Genomic DNA, 24,071 nt, shown 5'->3' with positions numbered 1-24,071 from the left:
AAAAGAAAAAAAAAAAGAAAAAAAAAGAGCTTTTGTATCAAGACAACTTATGACAAAATATTTAGTTTGTTAGAGCACTTGGCAAACACGTTAAAACCCTCCTGCAAGCACGAAATAAAAAAAAATGGGTACTCTGTGAAATCCTTTTGACATGAAAATGCTGTAAAAGCTCGTACATCCTTTTTAACACAATTTTTTCAGTGGGTACAAGCTAAAATTTTCAGTTACTAACAGGGTTGGAAACTGGTACATCTAATATCCCTTTCTCGAAATGGAGAAGAAATGACCTGTTATCAGTGTCTAACATGACACGAATTAAGCAGAAAACAAAACTATACAACGTGAGAGTATTTGTCGGACACCTAGTTTTTCTCTGATTGTATTATATTGAAACAAAGATATATGGCAAGCCGATGTGGTATTTATTACCTATTTGTTGATATCAATAAATGAATCAAAGTGCTGATAGCCCTGCAATTTTTTATTCTTGTGAAAATTGTAGGTGAACAAAATTTAAAAAATTACATGGTGTTAAATAAAATTGTAATCATACATTTAAATTTTAAATGTTATCAAGAACTGTTTGTTAATCCAAATTATATGTATAAACTGAATGTCAATCCATACTACCCATCCAACTTCACACACATTTACAAATTTTGTTCCATTTCACCTTTTTTCTCAAATTGTTAAACCTGTACAAAAGAATGTGCATTTACATTCAAAAACTATATTAACATAGTATTATCTTACAATGTGATTATACTCAAATAAAACCAATTTCAGCTTCAGAAAATAATTTCCTTGATGAACACAAGATTTTCAAAAACTAAAAACACCTTTATCGATTTGAATTTTCCTGCTAATTTTTCTTTGCTAAAATCACTGATCTTCACTTCCTGTTTATTAAGGCTAAAATATCACTGACAGGATGAGTATTTGAACTGGAACATGTTCAACACATTTATGCTTCTTGACACATTACTGCAAGAAATAAATTCTATAAATGTAAATTTATCACTAAATGGTTTTCAAGTCCAACAAGGAGTCCCTCAAATCTTCAGTTGATTTGAAGACTAGATCTGAATTTTATTTGCAGAAATAGTATAATATTACTTGCTGAACAATTGCAGGAAACATATTTACAGGTTATAAAAGCTGTATTTCATTATATATATATGCATTACATTCGGACTATATTTTTGTGTAGTGTTCAGAAATAGTAGGGAAGGTCCATTGAAGGATCAAAAACCCAATTACTGATATTAAGGATTAATTATTGATGTCATCAAATCATCATTTATAACCCTAATTACACCATTTATTTCTAATCAAAGTTTATAGAAATTCAGATCTTATCCACTATACATAGCTACATGTACAGATCATAGTTAGTACACATAGATCAAGAAATTTATTAAACTGGCCTAAAATAAAAACACAGAAAAACTTTTTATCACAAATCTAATTATGATTACCACATTTTACCCAGCATCATACAAAATCACAATCTATAAATAATAAAATTGACATGGTTTGTTCCTTCACATTATGCTACACGTATTCACATAACACAAGTAGTAAACATACAATATACACTACAACTATTTATTATAAACAATATGTTGAATCTGCTGAATGAACAAATTCTCAGTTTGAAAAAAAATTATCAGTTACAATACAAATTATTCAGTAGTGCTGTTTTCCTGGGCTTCACCATAAAAATAGCAATACCAAGTACACAGGTGCAGACCAAGAGATTTTGGAAAGGGGTGATACAAGGCAATATTATTTGTTTATCTTTGCTAAATTTTGCACAAAATAGAAATATTTTAACAAAAAGAGGGAGTTCTAACCTCTATTACCTCCTAGACTCCCCATTGATACACAAAAAAAATTAAAACATTGACAGTAGTATTGTAAGAATGAAAACTTTTGTATCCCATGCCAAGTGGAATTATGAAATTTCTAGAAAAAGCTGAAGAATAGAACATCATGCAGAAAAACGTTCTGTAACTTATTCAGATTTAAACTGTTTAAGAATTTAAATAAAATACTAGTAAATATATTTCCTAATGTCATAGATTGGGAATATTTCAAAGAGCTATACAACATATGAATAAAATTTTCTGGCTATAGATGATTCCTGATTAAAGGTTAAACCAAGTCATAAGATGGATGAAAAATCATCTTCCTGCTGTAGGAATACTCTTAATGAGATATATACAATGATTACTGAATAATTCTTTGATCACTCATTATCAAACTGTTTTACAGGGAAACACTTGATATGACCAAAGAGGTCTTTACCAAAATAGTTGAGACAAAACTCAACCTTGTTACAGCTGTAAATTTTGATTGTGATTAAATGTTTAAGTACCTGTATATGTCTTTGAAAGAATCAGGCAAAATCTTAAACATACATGTACATGTAAAAAACACCAATCAGACAATATAATTTTAATGGAAATTTGTCATTAGAAATATACATATTTTTTTAAGTTATATGTCCCGGAAATGTCATTTGAATTGCATTTCAATGAAATTTTAACTCATTATACCAAATATTATGCAGAAGAATGGCAAAAATTAAAGCCAGATTCTAAATGACTAAATCACAATAAGTTATGTTCATGAAAACTGATGATTTATAGTAGTTAATCATTATAAAATGTGTTTCCTCCTAATTTCAAAACAGACCAGGCTTTTAGTCGCAGATTTTTTTAGTCAAATAAAGATTTATTTTGTCCACAACCTGAACAGCTGAAGTTTTGAAATATTGCTAAGCATTTCAAAATCTTGTGGAATTAAAAACTGTTATATTTCTACAAAGAAGTAGTAGACATGAAACTATCCACATAGCAGGTTACTCCTCTCATGGCAACTTCATCATTTTCTGATATTGCTGGCTTCAACACAAGACCACATAACAAGTAGAATACTCAGTCAGGCATATCAATGGAGATCACTGGAAGTACAGGTTTGGGTTGTTCATCGTGTAGTGATTTCTTTTTTGGTAGCTTTTCTGCTTTTGGAGCTGAATTCTGTTGGTGTGAATTTTCACTGTAGTTATTGTGAATGGTGTATGAAATGTTCCCATATTCTTGTAGAAAAGGACACACTCCCAATAAAAATTGACAGAAGTCTTTCCTGATCCCAAACCACCCTGAAAGCAAAGCAAAACATTTCTGAAGCTGTCCTGAATTACTATTTCAGTATATCATGCTAGAAGTTTAAAGTAAATCAAACAGAAGGTGATTCATGTTTTACATATTTACTTTTATTTCTTATTTAGAAACACTTAAAAGACCACATAACCACTTTGAAGTTGCACTTTTGAGAACTATATAGATTGTGTTTGCAAGTTATTGTTCTTGATTTTGTTGAGTTAAGGAGGTAGACCTAGGGTTAGGTACAAAACTCACGAAATCAGTAATATGTTTGTATTATATTCAACTTAACCAAAGCCTCTCAAAGCTTTCATTTGGAGCGGAATAAAATGAATCCAAGTTAATTAGATTCTTACATAAGATTGATGTAAAATGCTGAATAGAAATGTTCCAATGATTTTTATGAGTTATGTCCCTTACCCCAGGTTCACCTCCTTAAGTGTGAGATGAATGTATGGTTTTCTTTAAACTACAGAAAAGACTATCTTTACTTCAAAGTATAGCATAAGTAGACCCCAAAAACATTGTCTAGTGGGTTTTTCTGCATAATGAATCATCTCTTCTTTTTGCTGTGTTTGAATTTTATATGAATTATAACCCAATACAAAAGTATTATATCAGGCAAGAACATGCACACTAAATGATATTTTACACCAGAAATATTTTCTAAGGTGAACAATGAAGAGATTTTTATTCATGCACAAAATTAACAACTAATAATATTGTTTTGGGGCCAGCTGCAGCCTCCCATGTGATGCGAGGGTTTCCTCGTTCATTGAGGACCCATGGGTGGTCTTGGGCTGTACCTGTGTATAATGATATTTTGGGGCAAGCTGCTGCCTGCCCTGTGGTATGAGGTTTCCTTGTCGTTCATTGAAGACCTATGGGTAGCCTTGGGCTGACATTTTTCATCCTGGTGTTTTATTTTCTCTTTGACATAATCATTTATTTTCGCTATACTAGTATTGTAAACTATAGCTTTATTTCATATCTTGCAGTCCAATGGCGATTTTTATTTCTCAATTAAACATATAAGTTACAATGACACAGTTAACCAAGGTACCAATTTTTTTCCTTGCTGTCATGAATGTGTTCCAAGCTAGTGCTTTATTTCGTGTGATGTCTTGTTTTCCTTATCTTCAGTTTTTATGAGTAATATATTTTATTCAGTACACTGCATTGTGTATGTAAATTGTCTTCCTGTGTTCTGGCCAGGTTTGTTGGATTTTGATGTATTAGAATTATCCCACTGCTGACGCGTCATTAATTTTTGCCAATATTCTATTAAGAAAATAAATGTATGGAATTTAAAAAGAAGCTGGCTTGGAATTCTGTTGTATTTCCATTTACACCTTCAGAAAAAAAATAAGGTGCAAATCCATGACATACTTTTACATCAAACATAATAAACCCCAGACTTACAATGATTTCCTCCCTTGGCACCAAACGAGAGACAGATAAGTGTGACTAAGGAAATGAACAGTGGAACAGTTATAGCTGTGTATTTAAAGTGATTATCACCATCCAAACGGTTGGCTAATAAGACCTGAAAATAAACACAAACTAAATCAACAAAATGGTTCTAATTGAATGTTTTCAATGATTTGATATCCACCATGTGAACTTGACCAAAATCATGTATAAAAATGGATAACTTAATGCATGTATGATACTGTTCAGTGGAAGCATTTCACAATATCTCTTCTTTTTTTTCTATTATTCAGTGGAAGAAAAGACACAATGATACTATAGAGGAATGTATCATTATATTTAAAGAATACAATGTACAAAATGAATGTGTAATATGACTTCAAACTTTATTCAAAAGTTTAACTAGTCTAAAGAAAGTTAGCATATCCTATGGATTAAAAAAAAATCAAATGACTTCAGATTTTCTGAACACAAAATTTCATCTTGATTAGTAGGAATTGACCCAAATAGGAAATAGGGTGAATTTCTGTGTAAATCATATTCTTTCTTTTATATTGATACTTAAAATTTTCTTCTTGGACACTGATCTTCATTATAAATGGTAGTAAATATCTATACCTACCTCAAAAACGAGGAGAGGAACAACCATAAGTGAATAACCTATTGCCGAGGAGATGTTACCTCTTCTCTGTTGTGGAATGATATCTGGTGATTTGATCAGTATTATGGCTAGAATAATGGCATACAATACACCTATCATAGCTGTACACATCATTATCCATATAGGTATGAAGACGATCTGAAATGTATACAGTATTCTACATCAACAATAACACCCTATTTCATACAATATCTGTATTGGAGATTTCCTCAATTTTTACTGAACTGAAACTCTGACTGGTCTGAAATGTATACAGTATGTAACACTCTACATCAACAATATCACCCTATTTCATACAATATCTTTGTAGGAGATTTCTTTGATTCTTACTCAACTGAAACTGACCAGTCTAATCATTTGAAAATGAAAATTTGGAGAAAGTTTTTGAAACAGTGAGTTTGATGCTCATTTGTGATGCCATTTCAGTGGAACTAACATTGTCATTTGAATTGCGTGTTTACAGTTATTTTCTGGTATTATGACAGTATAGCTACAGATAGAAAAGTATAACAGTAAAAACATGCAAACAAAATATTTTCTATCATACTATTCATATTTAAAACTTGGTGTGTAAACTATCTTTCTTATTTTACTACTGAAATCACTAGAAATAAGTCAAAACAAGCACATTTATCTAAAGCTTTCAAATTATAGCTTTAAAAATGGGATGTATAGCTGAGAAATATGATTCTTTCCAACAAGAGGCTCCCAGGAGCCTGAATTGCTCAAATGGTTGAATTTTGCCTTTCAAGGGCAATAAATTAAACAAGAAGTTGTCCAACAATTTTGACTCAAGAAAACTTTGATAGGACTTATCATAAGGATCATTTCATTAAATGAAAGTTTAAATCTATCATAGTTTTCAAGACATTGGCTGAAAACTGTAAAAAAAAAAACAAAAAAAAACAAAAAAACTGTCATTTTCCCGTCAAAGGCAATAACTCTTATAAGCATCTGACAAATTTTATGCCTGAAGACTTTTGTAGTCCTAAAAATAAGGATCATTTCAGCTTGGTAAGAATCTGGCTGAACCAAACGGTTTTGGAGGTATATGCGAAAAACTACTGTCTGACCCCTATGTTCTATTTTAAATAACAGTGGCAATTTTTTTCGACAGATCAAAAACCCCAGTTCAATTCTATGCAGGATACCCCAAGGAACATTCATACCAAGTTTGGTTCCAATTGGTCAAGTAGTGTCAGAGGAGAAGATTTTTGAAAGAAATAACATTAAAAATAGCAAAAAAATGTTGAAAAAGGGCAATAACTCCAACATGGCTGAACAGATTAAAATGAAAATTTAGCCACAGATAGATCTCATCATGCTTAACACTTTTACCTGGTCAAGATTGGGCTTAACCTAACCGTTTAGGAAATATATGCAAAAAACTATTGTCTGACCCCTATGTTCTATTTTAAATAGCAGTGGCAATTTTTTTTGATGGATCAAAAACCCCAGTTCAATTCTATGCAGGATACCCCAAGGAACATTCATACCAAGTTTGGTTCCAATTGGTCAAGTAGTGTCAGAGGAGAAGATTTTTGAAAGAAATAACATTAAAAATAGCAAAAAAATGTCGAAAAAGGGCAATAACTCCAACATGGCTGAACAGATTAAAATGAAAATTTAGCCGCAGATATATCATAACATGCTTAACACTTTTACCTGGTCAAGATTGGGCTTAACCTAACCGTTTAGGAAATATATGCAAAAAACTATTGTCTGACCCCTATGTTCTATTTTTAGTAACAGCAGCCATATTTTTCAACGGATCAAAAATCCACACATCAGTTCTATGCAGGATACCCAAAAAATCATTCATACTAAGTTTGGTTTAAATTGATCAAGTAGTTTCAGAGGAGAAGAGTTTTGAAAAATTGTTAACGATGACGATGGACGACAAGTAATGGCAATAGCTCAGGAAATTGATACATCTATCAGACAATAACCGAAATCACTTACAACCTATGCAACATCTTTATAAAGTCTCATACCAAGCTAATATCAATATGTCAAGTCACTCAAGTCGCAGCCAAAATTTCTGTGACAAAAGTTTTCTTAATCATTTTATTAAAAGAATAAAAATAGCAATGTCCCACAAAATATGAAGATGATACTGGACATTAACACAACTCATTATCAGCATATGTCCCATCTATATCAAGCTACAAATTAAATTTGAAATAAATCCTCACAACGGGAGTCAAGATAGTCACAATGGGGGTCAAGATAATTGCAATGGAAGTCAAGATAATCACAATGAAATTCAGAGGGACAGAATGGCCGACAGACAAATTGATACAAATACACTACCCACTCGTTCAGTGATGCATGACATACTTACCACCCAACTCCACAGAATGACTTTATCTAACCTCAGAGACAGAAATATAAACTGTAGAATATTGACTGAACAAAACAACTCCATCTGCAACAAAAACATCAATTGTCAGTAATTATTCTGTCCTAGTTACATGAAAACAAATTGAAAAAAAATCCTGAACTGCATGAATTCCTTAATAAAAGATAAGTATAAAATAGACCAGTATATCAAATTTGAACATAACATAAATATACATTATAAAAAAGTAGTTTTCTGTGGTATACATGTTAACCCTCATTTCACAGGACTCAAGGTAGAATATGTTTCCAGATACTAATTTTTATTTTATTAAAGAGAAATTTCTTACCAAGCTATGCTTCTGGGATTCACATTTGTATTTGTATTTGTCTGGTTAAAACTGCATAAAATACTAAACATTTTTTCATACAGATATATATTGATTTGTAAATACACATGCAATATTTATCAATTGTGGACTTTTAACTAAGTCAATATGATATATATAGACCTGTTCAGAATATATTGACCAAGGACGAAGTCTGAGGTCAATATAATTGAACAGGTCCATTTAATTTTTGACTGAGTGAAAGTCCACAATTTATATATAGCATATGTAGATTATGTATTTTCTTTTTGTCTGCGTCGTCTGCGGTGTTATGGAACGAAATGATTTATATCCAGATCTAAATTTAGAAGTAAAGCGTCAATATACATATAAATAGAAACACAGAGTCAATATATTTAAAAATAGAAACAAGGCTTCACGTAAATGGAATATCCTTTGCATCACATGATCATAATAACAAATGAACAAAGAAGACTGTTACACCATATGTAATATATACAAATAATCTGTCAAAAATGTGGTCATGCAAAATCTCCTGCAATTTGTAACATAGGATGATCCAGAAGGTTAAAAGGTATGGGTAAATGTTGCATTTGATAAAGCTGCAAAATGACACTTCCGACACTGACATGAATGAAGATGATAGGAAAAATTTTTGTGCAGATATGCAATATTTTGTAAGGTTGTAAGATTTTAATTTTTTAAAACTAGATAAATTTTACATTTTTTTACCTGGAAAATAAACATCTATCAATGCAGTTAGGAAAAAAGTGTATTGAAAATTCTTTGAATTCTGTTTTCTTAATTTACAAAATGTACACACAGTAATTATCACTTGCCACCCTAATTCTTGCTAGCCAAATGCAGTTTTGATTTGCCTTTGGTGAGTTGGCCAGTCAAGGTTATAATGGACAAACTTATGGAAGGAGCCTCTTTCTATGAAGCCAGTATGAAACTAACAAAATGTAATACCTACCTCAAAAGAGCGTTCATTTTTCACAGCCCACACACATATACCAATCGACACAACTGACATGAACATTAAAGGTATAAAAACAAGGATCCATGAATGGTGCTCCGATTCTAAATTATCACAGGCTAAAATCTCAAACATCAATAACAACAAGTGTAACCCTGTACAAATCACCATGGCTTTATACTGTACATAACCATTGCCTTCCATCCTGTTAATAAACACATTTTAATGAAATTATTACTATAAAAGTTCTGGGTTGGGAATGGAGGGGCAAGAGTCTGAAATCCCTCCTCATACTCCATAGACGAGTACATGTAAGTAGTACTGTTACAATTACATTGTAAAGTAATGAACCTAAACCATTTCCAACTGCTGTAAGAAGAAGAATACTTTCATCTATGTACTTAGTGCATTGATTATCCCAGAAATCTTAATAAGCTTTTGAAACAGCCATTCTTAGTACATTGATTATCTCAATAAAGAAATCCTCATATGCTTCTGAAACAGCTATCATGACTTCTTCTAATGAAAAGCTGAAGTTTTGCATTTTTAAAGTAGTACAGTTAATGTATTAATTTTTTAAGTGTTCTAGTTTTTCTCCATTTTTGCAGTGAACAAATAAGCACAAAAAATAGTAACTGTAAAAAGGATTTTTATAATCATTTATCAAAACCATGAAAATTGATACTCCTGAATATGTTCATTTGACAGAATCCATGAAAATTAGCAGCTGCAAAAATTATATGATTACAATGTTCTACAGTGTTCTTACAATACACAAGCAAATGTGCTTGTGCATGAGAATCATATGGTTTGCATCATATGATTATCATATAAATTGAGCACCATATGATAATTATACCTTTCAGTACATATATTATCGCATGATTATCATATGATAATCATATGTTTTTCACAAACATATAATTGTCATGTTTTTAAGCCAAAATTACCATATGAGAATCATATGATAATCACAAGACTATCATATGTTAAATATCATATGATGAATCGAGCACCATGATTATCATATGTGGCACATTTGGCTGTGTATGTTTCATGTCCTGTGTCAGTTTGTATCCTAAAAATCCAGCACAGTGTACTTGTATACCAGTATATATGTTTACTACTCTCATATCTAGACACATGTATATTTGAATAAAAAAAAAACTGTACATTTATCACACTTTTATTATTTATAGTATACACACCTGTACTGAGGATTTTTCCACCAGATATAACTCCCCACCCCTGCTCCTGCCATAACAACAATCTTCCAGATCCATATTGGCAAAAAAATAACCCAGTAGCTCCATTCAATGGTATTGTCCAGACGCAGAGCAAATAACAGTGAAAAAAGCAAGAGACAGGAAAATACCAGAAATTTACTGAAAAAAAGATAATTTTTTCAAAGCAATCACTTAATTATAAGAATTAGATACATTTTGTACACAAATATATCTCAAATCAAACACTTTTTTACATCTAAAAACTAATTGCAATTGATTTTCAGATGTTTTTTTTATTGTTACTTAATACAGTGGATTTGAAAATGTATAGGTCATATAATCAGGCATTTTCAATGAAAATAACAAGTAACATTTATTCAAAATTGTTTGTATCAGTAAAAGGAATAATAGGATAATAAATTGAAAAGAGTGAATAACAAAAAAAAAACCAACCACTAGTGCTGAAGAACGCCTAGATTCAAAGAGTATGAGGAACTTGCTCAGCTAACAGGTTAAATTTTCAAGAGTTTTTGGCATGAGTAACTATATTTTGGTTAATCACAATAACTAATTGATTACCCTCTTTATTATAAAGATTTTCTCAATAATTTATTGCTAATTTCAATATAATTCATGGGCACCCATAAAAATTCTAAATGACGTTACAAGGTCTTGACATTGGGAACTGACTTTTAAAGTTAGACTTAGAAGTATGTAGCATTATAATGAGCTGTACTGAAGTCATTTGTGGAATATAGAGCTACAGTGATACATAGAATCAGTCTGTGCATGTACTCTTCTTTGATGCACATGTAGCACCATTTATGAACTTTCGAGGTAAATAACATTGTTAAGGAGGTAGACCTAGGGTAAGGGACATAACTCATGAAATCTGTAATATGTTTGCATCATACTCAATTTCACCAAAACCTCTCAAGCTTTTGTTTGAAGCAGAGTAAAATCAATCCAAGTTAATTAGATGCTTACTTAAGATTGATGTAAAATGCTGAATACAAACGTTCCAATGATTTTTAAGGGTTATTTCCCTTACCCTAGGTCTACCTCTTTAAAGTGTCATGACATTTTTGTACAATCATGATCAATTATTATTTGTAAATCAAGTCATAGTTTTCTAAAGGATTCTTTCTATATACATGTTTATAAAGAGAGCTTAGACATTGCATAACACCAGGACACACTGACCTAGCTGACACATTCAGTGTAGTACAAATGTGTAAACCTTTATGTACATATCACTACCTCCCAGAGGTAAGTCTTAAATTTGATGTATCAGTGATGTCCTTGGTGTATCATTTCTGTAGATGCTTTGAAACATGAATGGCTCAAAATCATTCTGTCAGAAGGAATGTAAGAAGGAAACTCTTAAATATCATACATGTATGTTATACATGTGTTTCTTGCTTGTATGAGAACTGGAAGTTTACATGGTATGATCAGTTAGCATTGAACATTATCCAGTTTCAGATTCAGGCACAGGTGCTTGTTACAAGACTACATAGGTCATATAGATTAGTACGGCCCTGATATCTATGAATATTCATTTTGAGTTGTTTAATCTGGTTCCCTAGTCAATATCATAAGCGATCAAATGATCGCTACAACATACCTCTTTTTAAAGATATCATACAAATATCTATGTGTGTTTTTTTGCTTACACTTGTATGAGAACAGGAAGTTTACATTAAAAGGTGTAATGATTGGTTAGCATTGAATTTTTGGAATATTACCCAGTTTCCATTTCAAACACAGGGGCTTGTTACAATTGACTATATATAGGTCATATATACTATCAGGACCCCGATATCTATATATAACCATTGCCGGTTGTTTAATCTGGTTCCTGGTGATTGAAAACATTTGGGTCATCTTGGTTACGAAAGAGTACACAATCATATCACATTTGTGCCATTTCTGATGTTGAATGTACGCCAAAATCAGTGACAGAGAATATTTAATGATTAGTGACTTTGAAGACTTCTGTCTTTGATTTTAGTTGTAATCACTTAAAATAGCATTAAATTACACAAGATTCCAAGCTCACTGTATCATGGTAGTTAACTGTTTTCTACACTGAGGAAAAACAGGCCTTTGAAAGTGGATTTCTATTTTGTCTGAAATTAGTACAAAATCTAACATTTCATTGCATTACATCAATTTTTTCGATGCAGCATCTTGAACACTCAGTAATTGCTTGGAAAAAGATAGGCAAATTTCTGTCCTTAAAAAAATGTTCCCATGGTATGACTGTAATGAAAAGAAAATTCTCTGAAATTTAGAAAATGGCTGAAAATCATATTAAAATTTCGAGTTGGTCCCTAACTTACCTATCCTGGAGAAAACTTGACAAATATGTGCTTTCATAGTTTACACTTAGTCCAAAGATCAAGCACAACAAATACTGAAAATGTGCATCATTGCATCTTATTAATCTAGCCATACCATGATACAGTCAGTGGGACCCACCATTTAGTGGGAACATTATGTAGTATAGTAATGCATGTTGATATGATACAATTACAAATACAAGGCTTAGCCTATGGCTATGACAAAGATTTTTTATATAGAGGACTGGATTGGAATCTCATTTAAACTTCTACACAAGTGTGAATATAAAAAGGAAAGGGAAAGTATTTTTTTGCCATAAAAGCATTTGAGTTGGAAACAACGATGAACATTTGTACTAAACACGTAGACGTCGTAGTCGTAAAATTAACGACACAATTCAATTGAGTTAGAAGCAAATAATTTTTTTACGATTACAATATAAACCAGACCTAGGATTAAAATCCTGGAAAAAGTTTTTAAGATTCATTATACAGTCATCATTAAAATGTATGGTTGTTGTCACAAATCAGGACGAAATATTTCCACAGGGTTCTCCATAATATGCCGCTTAGTTACTTACAAAATCAAAATATGCCGCTTAGTTACTTACAAAATCAATATTTTCGTAAAGAATTTAATATCACCAAAATATAATTTTCTGCATCAGTTTATCAAAAGAGTCAATATGTGATGTAAGAATTTGTTTTGATTAATTTTACTTGTAAAATTGCATATTTTAGGCATTTACTAAAATACGCCCGGAAACGCCTAGAAACGCCCGCAAATGACCGGATCGGGAATTTGCGCGAGGAGAAAGTAATATACGACCGGAGGAATGTAATACACGCCAGGAGAAGGTAAAATGCACCCGAATAACTATTTTTACACTTCGTTATATGAACTTAGATCAAAGAATGTTTTGTGACATTATATCGAGTATGAATGACATATTTATGAGACAGCATTCTGGATAATCATGGTTAATATGCAAACATTATAATTACACATAATGATTTAAATCTATGGCAAGCCAAAGTGGACAAAAATGAGTGTTTTCTAATATTAAAAAATAATTTTCAATATTACAAATTCATTTTTAACATTACAAATTTGATTTCTAATATTACAAAACCCTTTTTTAATATTAAAAATCATTTTTTGATATTAAGAATAATCAAGGAAATCAAGTTTATAGTGGTAATCAAAAGAATGTAATTCAGGGACAAAAATTCAATTGAATTTCTAATATTAAAAATGATCTTTTTAATATTAGAAATTTATTTTCTTATATTAGAAAATGAATTTGTTGTATTCAATAACGATTTTTTTTCATATTAGAAAATTATTTTGTAATATTAAAAAATGTGGCTAATTTTGAAATATTAAAATTCATTTTCTAATATTATAAATTCATTCTCTAATATTATAAATTCATTCTCTAATATTACAAATTCATTTTGTAATATTACTAAATGTGTGATATTTTGTAATATTAGTAAATCAGGAATTTGTAATATTAAAAAATATTTTCTAATATTACAAAATATTGACTTTTGTCCACTTTGGCTTGCCATATAAAATCAATGTAATTAGATGAAATGCATGACTTGAATTTATGTAATTAGTACACATTACTAATTGGCAATATAAGTACATGTATTCCATAAGCAGCCTAGGATAAGGAGTTTATTTGTTTTATGAATATTTACAAGTAGTGAATACAATGTATGTATTAAATGTAATAACGGTTCAATTGGGGATGAATATCACTATCTACTGGAGTGTAATTTTTTCAATGAATATAGGAAGAAATATATTAGCCAAAATATATATCAAAGACCAAATACGCTAAAACTCAAAAACCTTTTGGAATCAGAAAATAAAATTGTTTTGAAAAAAGTTTGTAAATTTATCCGTAAAATTAATATAGAAATTTGTTCTCTTGGCTGAACTCTAAATAATCTGATGTATTGTAAATAGTGTATGTATATGTGTGTTTGTAACCTTTGTCTTCCTTTTTATAAACTTTTCTCTCTTTTTCTCACTCTCCTTTTCCTTTCTTTTTTCTCTATACCATTGTTATATTTGGTTTATGAGAATAAATGTCTTGTCTTGTCTTGTCTTGTCTTGAACGTTACAGTAATTGATTTTTAGATGATCCCGAACGGTACATTGAACTATTATAAATTGAGGATCGGAATCAATAAAAAACAAAAACAAAAACAAGATTTTCCATATCATGTTTGTGCACTGAGATATAATTTCATTGAAATGCACTGTAAATGGAAATATAAAGGGCAAATAGTTCTATCAAAAACTTCACTTTTCTTACATTCTCTTGAAAACATTACGAGAAAATCCAATGACGCAGAGATCAAATAACATTCTTTTCAAAAAGAGAAAGCATCCTTGGGTGAAATTATATTGTCAAATTGTGAGGGGTTTCGACATGCATGTTTCTGATTTTTCGCATTTTGCCTGATTCTTACTCTTAAGGTTGCACTATACAGATGGATTGAGATGCAACAATTTCGTACACAATATTGGCCCTGTCTGATTTTGTAAAGCTTCAAAAATAAAAGGTGAAATTTATTGGAATTATTAATTGTGGATAGTAGAGCATTCGTACAAAAGGGTCTTATTATTTTTACCCTTGTTCCACCTTCTCCTTGCATGCTTTCATCCTGTGGTAGTGTCTAAGTGCCTGATATTTTATAAAACATAGTAATTGGCTGTTAGTTTTGGAAAGGCACCCATGAGTTGTACTAAAATCATATTTTTTCAGTATGTTACCATGGCTACTGGATTTTATAACAATAATCACTAAATTAATTATAAATGACTTGAACGTCCACACACCAAAGATTTCAAAAATATGCAATTTTTTATGACAAAACGCTAGAATTTTCTGTGTGGACTGCCTCAAAACAGCTTTATTTCAACAAAATGAGACCAAATTTTCAGAAATGACCTAACTGTATTGTACTACCTTAAGCTTTCTGGAAATATTCAGGTCCTCGCCGGATTGGATTCTCTTCCCTGCACCAACTGACTGTTTTTAATTAAAATAAGAATGCAAAATTTCGCACGGACTTTAAGAATTAAAATCATGAACAAATGAGCACTTTTTATTTGTTGTTTTTTTTATATAATAAAACCATGCCCGGTTACTTTTCTGGCAGTTCAAGTTTAAAATGCCTGATATTCTGTATCTTAACAATTAATTTTGGGTAGGCACTCAAAATTTGTTATGAAAACTGATAACTTTTTTTACTATGTTACCATGGCTACAGATTTTCACGACAAAATAGAAAAGAAAATCTTTTTTATAGATCTCCATAATGTAAGGTTTTGAAAAATATATACTTTTTACCGAAACAAATGTTGGATTTGTTTGTTTAAGTGTCTCAATATAGCTTTATTTTAAAAAATCGTCTTAAAGTTTTCTGCAGTGGCCTATCTATATAGTGGAACCTAGTACATATAAAATTCCGGCTCCGGGCGTCTCCGGACTTATATTAGTATGACCCAATATTTGATGACATGAGCGGTAAGCTAAAGTGAAAGTACACGCAATTAATAATTTCATCAAACATGAGACAGTTTAATGGAATCCTTTGATATATTTGATGTAATGGAAATTGGGAGTAATTTAAGTGCAGCTGTTTTTGATGGTGATACTGAACTTGTCAAACATTTACTTGAAAACGGTAATCAAAATCTAAATACCAGAGATAAACTGGGAAGAACTTTACTTCACTACTCAGCATGCAGAAGCAAAGTAGAGATTGTTCAGCTGTTGTTAGAAAAAGGAGCAAATCCGTATCTTAAAGATAAAAACGGAAATACCCCTCTGCATTGGTGTGGTCATGAGGATGTTATTGATCTCCTTGTTACACATGGTGCCAATATTAATGATAGGTACACAAATGTACTTCATATGGATCTCAGTTTAACACATCTTATGCTTATTTCTTCTTTATGTATACAATATGTAGGATAGTAATGGTTTCTAAAATGCAATACCATTTACCAGTTCTTATCAAATATAGTAAAATTGATATTCTTAGACTTTACATGGGTCCAAATTTACTTTCAAGAGTAAAAAGCTAGGTCCTAGACTTTTTAAAGTTTCAAATCAGTGGTCAACTTGAGGAAAATTAAATTTCCCCAATAAATGAATGTAGCTGAATGTTCCAAGTGAGGGTAAATGAAAGGTCATAGGTCACAATTTTTAGGTCCTGGACCTCGGACAAATGCTAATTTGAACTTCTTTATCCAAGCTTGACAGATCTCATATTGTGGACTTGAATTTTATAATTGTCACAACAGTGGTTTATGACACACTGTGAATACATTGTGAATACTTGAAATACCAAATTCAATGAGTACAAGAAGCCTGTCAAAAGTGCTGTATTTTATAAATTTTTTAAATTCTAAGGCTTGCAGTTTCAGGTAAGAAATCCTTGATGCAATTCATTATAAATACAAGATATAATGTATTTACTCTGAAAGTACAAAAATCAACTTTATATCTACAAGTATTTAGGAAATATTTCAGTTTAAAAAGGTGTTGAACTGTAAGGTATGAAATCAAATACAGTAGCAGAATCAACCAAATGAAAAAAAATATATAATTTATCTCCTGAAATGTTAGGATATTTTAAGCAGGAATACTTGAGTTTTCAGGATGGTCACTCAATGGAAGATTTCAACCAAAAAATGACACAAATCATCCACATATCCCTTAAATTTGAATGGACCTGACACTAATTAAGTATTTTGGCAATTGTATACCTATTGAACAAATGTACAAAGGGATGGATTTAGATGTTTTATCAATAAAGATCTTCTGGATTGCTCTCATCAGGGGTCCTCCAAGAATTTTTTATTAACTTTGATGTCTGAATAAGGCTAGATATTGTGTAACATTTGGAAAAGTATATAGCTTTATGATGTAAATTGTGTATTGTATAGTATGTTGTTCATTTTGCCTTACAATCAATTACAAATCAAGAATAGTTTTATTTGAGCTTTGCTGATGTCAGATAGTGTCATCAATGTTTTATGCTTTTTGTAAGTGGTAATTGGTGGGTTTTAAAAAATTCTCTGCAAATTTCATGAAATTGTAATAAATGCCAGTGTTTTGTTACATATTTTTTTTATCCATTTTAAATGTGGATTATATTTTGTAACTAATATTATGACAGTTTTATGTGGTCTTAAGAGATTACATCTTCTATAGTTTTCAAAACCTTGGTGAAATGCTTTGCTGAAAGGCACTTTGAATTCAGAATTCCTCTTTATTCTAACTTTTGTTAAAAGTTACGAATATAAGTTTATAACAAATAAAATGATACAAATCTTTCATTTATCCGTTTAGTTTGAATGGACCCATATATATGATACAAATCTTTCATTTATCCATTTAGTTTGAATGGACCCATATATGTGTCATTTTATTTATTAAAATCTTTTTCTACTTTTTTCCATTATTTACAAGTACAGAACGTACACTGTAAATGCTGTTTCATAATATGAGTAAAAAGTGTTCATTTTGTTTTCTTGCTAAGTGATGCACTCCTCCATTCAATCTAGTTCAGAAATATGCCATTCTTTAAGATCTGTGGATTGTATATGTGCTACAAAATAAGGGACTCTCTTTAAAAGTAAGCAATTGCTTGTTACATACAAATCAACCCTTTGAACATTTTATCTATAGAATCTTAGCTTTATCAACCAAAGTAATAACTTATCGACTAATTTTCTCATAAACACCTGCAAGTTCTATTATTTGGATTAAACCCTAATCAGTTTCTCCTATGAATTTTAACATATACACTGTATGTGGGTACATGTATCCAAAATTGTCATTTACATATACATGTATTATCACCAAATTCATGAATAAATTCTTCTAAGTCCTTATTAACATATGTTAACATAAGTTTTTTACAAAACCAAAAAAAATCTTGGTTTTTTCTGTCTTAATGAGGAGCAGTGGATAAATATATCTGGTGTTTAATTTATTTTTAGAAACTGTGTAGAGGCAACCCCTAAAGAGATGGCAATTAGAAGAGGTGTTTCAAAAGATATTATCCAGAAATTTGAAGAGTATGAAGAAGGAACCACTAACCATAATGATGATAGACATTTAAAAACTTTTTTCCATGAATTTAGTGATGAGATAGGAACAAGAAATTTGATATTACTGATACTTATTCTGTTATTTATGTCTTTGTATATGGCTTATACAATTACAGGACTATCAAATCCCCTTCAGAGGTCTCATACCATTACATTGTAACCATCAATTTCATATTATTGATCTGGATAATTGTATGAGGAATCTTCAAGTTATCCAAAACAAACTTGTTCAACTTATATTTCAGAATTTATGAATTACAAGACAGGTTTTACCTTTCCCCTTTAACACCACGAACACTGTAAGAAAAGATGTGGTATGATTGCCACTCTAATACGTGTAGTTCTGATCACATACATTGTATCATATCATGTTAATGAAGTAATTATATCATATGTTTTGTCAAAAATACTTGGTTAATGTTACATGGTTGACACTGTATGTTTAGGGGTTGAAACATATGATAAACAGGATATGATGTGGACTCTTTCCATTTCACATGCTAAAACACCCCCTGGAACAAGCTCTCTGGTTGATATAGACATCTCAGTTGTTGTGGCATGTGAAATATAAACAGCATACCTGTATGATATGATTTATATTATTTGCATGACTAATGTAGCATTTTAAGTACCATTCCATATAAAATTCTGATACATTTACTGCCAATAGTAGAAATGATTCATGGTGCAGAAAAATCCTCAGAATAATCAATGCTTTTTTGATCTACATGTACATTGTACTTAACGTCATATTTTAATATGATTATACTCCTTTATATACAGATCTATATTGTGGAGAAAACCATGCATTCATCTCAGATTTTAACTACATCAAGAACAAGAACTCTTTCATAGTACCAATTTCATGTATTGTATATATAATTCGCAACCTAAGAATGGTTATGTGGGGCTGTAACTGTTTTTGGATTAGAAATAAAAGTGAATTTGATGGGATTTAGACATGCATGAATCACCTTCTGCCAGATATATAAAGACTTAGATGCAGATACAGTGAAGCATATGTCAAAACCTTAATAAATGTAATTACTAGGAACCTGTCCAAATCAATAAGACATAGATGTTTCACCATTTCTTTATCAACAAATCTTGAATTGTGAAAACCCAGCGGCCAGGCACGTAGCTACCGTTAGGCAAAAAAGCTTTTGCCTGCACTTAATTTTGCCAATTTTAAAAATTTTTTTTTTGAGATATACATCCAGGAGAGGCACAAATAATGCTCTAAAATGCTATCTCCGCGGAGCTTTGGGGGGGCTTCACCCCCCAGGACCCCCTACCAGACCCCCTGACGTAATTTTGCCTACACTTCAATTTGGCCTCAGCTACACGTCTGGTGGCTGTAGTGTTTATTGATAGATAGTTGTAATTCTAGCAAACAATGTAATGTATCACTGGCAGTACATGTACAACATATGAACTCAAATGAAATAGAAAATGAGAAACATTTTCTTCTAAAATGCAAATCTTTTGATGAGCAAAGAGTTATTTTTAATGAGAAAATATCTGCCATTATAGACCAGAGAAATATGGTAAATATTTCTATTTTTCATTAAACCATAAATTATATAAATTTTTCAGATTGACTTCCTCTTTCATGTCAAACTGTTTGAATATTAGGAGTTTACAGTAGTTATACATACATATTATCAATGATGTTTCAATTACCATATTGATTGAATAATGTACCAAAGTATTACATGTGTTAATTTTATTTGTAATAATTTTCTGTATTATGCCTTAACCATTAATCATTGATAAGTTTGTGCCTATAAAGTTTTTAGTGTGTAGAAAACCTGAAATCATTATTAAGTTATTGAATGTATTTCAAATATTTTTCTATGAGTGGTCTGTTGATTGCATCATATATGGACATGTATGTCATATTTCTGAAAAAAATGTGTTGTAAAATGATCTGGTGCAAAAGTCATTTAAATAAATGATTTTGTGGTGTTGAGATAAGGATTTTCTTGTTTGAGAAAAGTTTTCATGATACATACAATATGGGGAAAAAACTAAAAGATTTCTGTTTAATGTTAGGAGGGTAAAATGATATATTCAAGGACATGTACTAATAGACAAAGAGAGATAACTCTTTTTTTTTTTAAATTGTGAATCTCATTAGCTAACATATGGTCTCAGTACCATATTAATTTTCCCATAGACTTCTATAGTGAAGTGCATATTTTTAGGATTTAAAAAAAATATATATATATAAATTGATTCAATAAAACTTTCACTTATGTAGCATTTCTAAGGACATGTGAAAAAATAATTTCCCGCAAAGAAAATAGGGTGAGTCCACGAAGATCAGACAGAAAAGTAGTCTTGAACTATAAATAGCCATTTTCTCTACTTTCACTTTCGGTTTGTACTCATCAAACCAAACTTTTTCATTGGAACATTTTTATGTTATTATGTTAGATTTTCTTTTAAAAAAGTTTTTCATCTTACAGTGTGATGTTTGCTCTATTTTATAAGTCATTGTTCATATCTTTTGACAAAACATTAGTTTGTAGAGTCAGGCAAAAAGAAAATACACTATATTTTTATAGCATCCATGTTTTGACGTACACCCGCTCAGGGATATGCAATGCGATACTGGTACCATATGAATGTTGGGTTTCATGCTACTACAGATGTTTCTTGATTTTTAGTCCTATTCTCAATGACTGTAATTGAGGGTCATGGACCTCTGCGAATTTGAACCACTTGCACTGCTTTAATTATTTGGAAAACCTAATGAGCTGCGTCTTGGGTGGCTATTTCAAATTCAATGTTTGATCAATTTATATTTATTTATGTACAAGAAACACGTTGATGTTATGTTTGACTGTATATTAACACCCATTCATGAATGCCCTTTAAAGTTTGTAAAACAAAGTTTTATATTTGTTATAAGTAGAATGTTTCATATCAGTACTGTGAGTAATTTTGATGCAACCCCAAAAAGTTGTGGTCATATTGGTATCATACTGTCATTGACGTTGTCCATAGACAATTTAGTTTTGTATGGATCTTCATAAAATCGTACCTCCAGGTGTCCTACCACAAAAGAAGGCTAAATTTGATTTTCTTGGGTTGGCACTTGATCCACTTACAAATAAGGGACCAAAAAAAGGCCTGAAACAAGTATTTTCATTACATCTTGACAATGACTTGACTATAGGTGAATAGATCTCTTTGAAATTGTGCCACAAAATGCCATACCTTTTAAGGCTGACAAGACCGACAATCCAGACCCCAACATTTATAAGAAACATTTGTTTAAGGTTTACTGTAAGAAAGAATGATCTGAAATTCTGTGCCCTCTAGTTTGAGAATTTCTTTTTATCCTACATTTGTCAAGTTGTATTTTGATTACAATTATATAGTTTGAGTCATTGTTGCATGGACACTTTCCCTTTTTGGTGTAGTCATTGTCTCATGGACAGTTTTGTTTCCTGCTAGATTCATTGCCTTGTGAACAGTTTCTTTTCCTGCTAGAGTCATTGTCTTGTTAACAGTTTCTTTTCCTGCTAGAGTCATTGCCTTGTGAACAGTTTTTTTCCTGCTGGAGTCATTGCCTTCTGAACAGTTTTTTTCCTATTACCTTGTGAACAGATTTTTGCAGGAGTCATTGTGTTACAGAAAGTTTCCCTTTTTTTGCTTGGGTCATTGTCTCATGGACAGTTTCCTTTTTTTTTTGTCTTTTGACAATTTCTCCTTTTTGCTGGAGTCATTGTCTTTAATTAATGAAGTAAATATCTCATGGACAGTTTTCATAATATTTGCTTGAGTCGTTGTATGGATATTTTTTCTTTTTTGCTGCTGGTTTAGTGTCTTATAGAAAGTTTCACTTTTATACTTCAATCTCATGGACAGTTTTCCTTTTTTACTAAGTCAATATCTCATGGACAGTTTTCCTTTTTTACTGAAAACCATGTCCCATAGAAAGGGTAACTGGTTGCTTTACAGAAACTGGTATTGTGAATTACTTGCATACATTCGAAAGATTTTTAATGAGAAAGAATGATTGAATAGTGGTTTTTCAAAATTCATTGTCTATTTCTGTAGTCATCTTCAAATGTTTAAACTTATAGAGTATAGTGGGTTATTTTGATGGATGTAAAACTTGGTGATTTTAAGGCAAAATAAGCTAAAAGTTTTGAGATTCTTTATTTTTGGCAGATGCTAAGTTGTGCTCAATGTATGTATAAACTCAGAGTAAATATTTCGTGTTTCTAGAAGGACCACTTAAATGCACCAAAATTGGCACTCCATGAAAATAACCCTCTAAACAGTATATTTTGCCATCTTATAATACGATGTCATTTCATTCATATTAATTTTTAAATCAATAAACTTTTTACAGTTGGAAAGACCTGGATATGCTTAAAAGGCATTTTTTGTCAGTAGTAATGTTTTATTAGATATTGCCTATGGAAATAAAAAACTAAGATGTGGAATGATTTTCTTAGATTATTTTCATATTAGCTATGTGAAAATTCCTTGTGGAGTCAATGAATTGAAAATTTTCACTAACTTTCTCATAAAGGATTAGTGTAAGCCACACATCAAGATATTTGAACAGAGTTATAAAATTATGTTTAATACTTAATTTTGTAATAATGGACTAAGATGACAAAAAATTGTAGGAAATTCCTTGTCATATACTCCCTATGGCATCTTTGTCTTAAAAAATGATTTTTGAAATTGCATTGAAAAAGCATTTCTTTAGTTGATACAGAAGTATGGTCATTAAGGGCTAGCTAGGGCTTGATAATATGATATAAATCCCCCCCAAAAAAAACAAATACGCTAAGGTATTTCTCAAAGGGGCTATATTAATGAAAATAAGCATGTTTTGAGTTTTGATGTGGATAACCTACTGGTACAGCACAAAAGAAATAATAATAAATGTTACTCTGCAGGAAATACTGTCAAAATCATGGATAAAATAGATATTTGTCACTTACATGGATTTAAGATTTGATTGGAAAAATTATTCCTTAGTGGATCCAGGAATTCTAGGAAGAAGTAATGCAATTATTCTTATTTACTAGATATGAGAGATTTTGATTATTTAAAACATCAGCCCTATTTTACTAACCCAGGATGATGTGACTACTAGTTGGTGTATCAGTAAAGCCCTGTCATATCAGATGGGTTTATGATGGCTATATTATTCCATTGGCTAATCCATACCTGCCACAGATGAAAGGAAAGTTGACAATTCTGAATAAAAAGTCATCACGTTTGTCGTAAAGTTTGGTCAATAGTTTTCCTTTACCATCAATTTCTAAGTGTAGGTCAAGATAAGAGGCTGACTTCACAGTGTCTGTAGTATGCTTTATCTCAAGTTCTTTTGGGTAGATGCGATGTATCACACCCCGAAATTAGGATTGTTTAAAGATAATACGTCAT

The 24,071-nt window shown here is 31.0% G+C and overlaps 2 protein-coding genes across 2 annotated transcripts; one reads left to right on the top strand and one right to left on the bottom strand.

The window, feature by feature from the left end:
* Positions 1 to 1,449: 1,449 nt before the first annotated feature.
* On the bottom strand, positions 1,450 to 13,096 carry LOC148601894 (transmembrane protein 185B-like). The gene is made up of 7 exons (XM_088555132.1): positions 12,953 to 13,096; positions 10,140 to 10,316; positions 8,929 to 9,136; positions 7,607 to 7,690; positions 5,224 to 5,400; positions 4,593 to 4,716; positions 1,450 to 3,166 (listed from the first exon to the last, which is right to left on the bottom strand). The coding sequence occupies exons 1-7, from the start codon at positions 12,988 to 12,990 to the stop codon at positions 2,943 to 2,945; spliced, it is 1,032 nt and encodes a 343-aa protein (XP_088411258.1). The 5' UTR covers positions 12,991 to 13,096; the 3' UTR covers positions 1,450 to 2,942.
* Positions 13,097 to 16,036: 2,940 nt separating this feature from the next.
* On the top strand, positions 16,037 to 23,113 carry LOC148601893 (ankyrin repeat domain-containing protein 46-like). The gene is made up of 2 exons (XM_088555388.1): positions 16,037 to 16,424; positions 18,540 to 23,113. The coding sequence occupies exons 1-2, from the start codon at positions 16,111 to 16,113 to the stop codon at positions 18,808 to 18,810; spliced, it is 585 nt and encodes a 194-aa protein (XP_088411514.1). The 5' UTR covers positions 16,037 to 16,110; the 3' UTR covers positions 18,811 to 23,113.
* The last annotated feature ends 958 nt before the right edge of the window (positions 23,114 to 24,071 follow it).

Source organism: Perna viridis, chromosome 12 (assembly GCF_037379345.1).
Source record: "Perna viridis isolate PV_CMFRI_1.1 ecotype Kerala chromosome 12, ASM3737934v1, whole genome shotgun sequence".
Lineage (NCBI taxonomy): Eukaryota > Metazoa > Mollusca > Bivalvia > Mytilida > Mytilidae > Perna > Perna viridis.
Note: the sequence above shows the minus strand (reverse complement) of the source record. Positions and strands in the feature narration are given on the sequence as shown.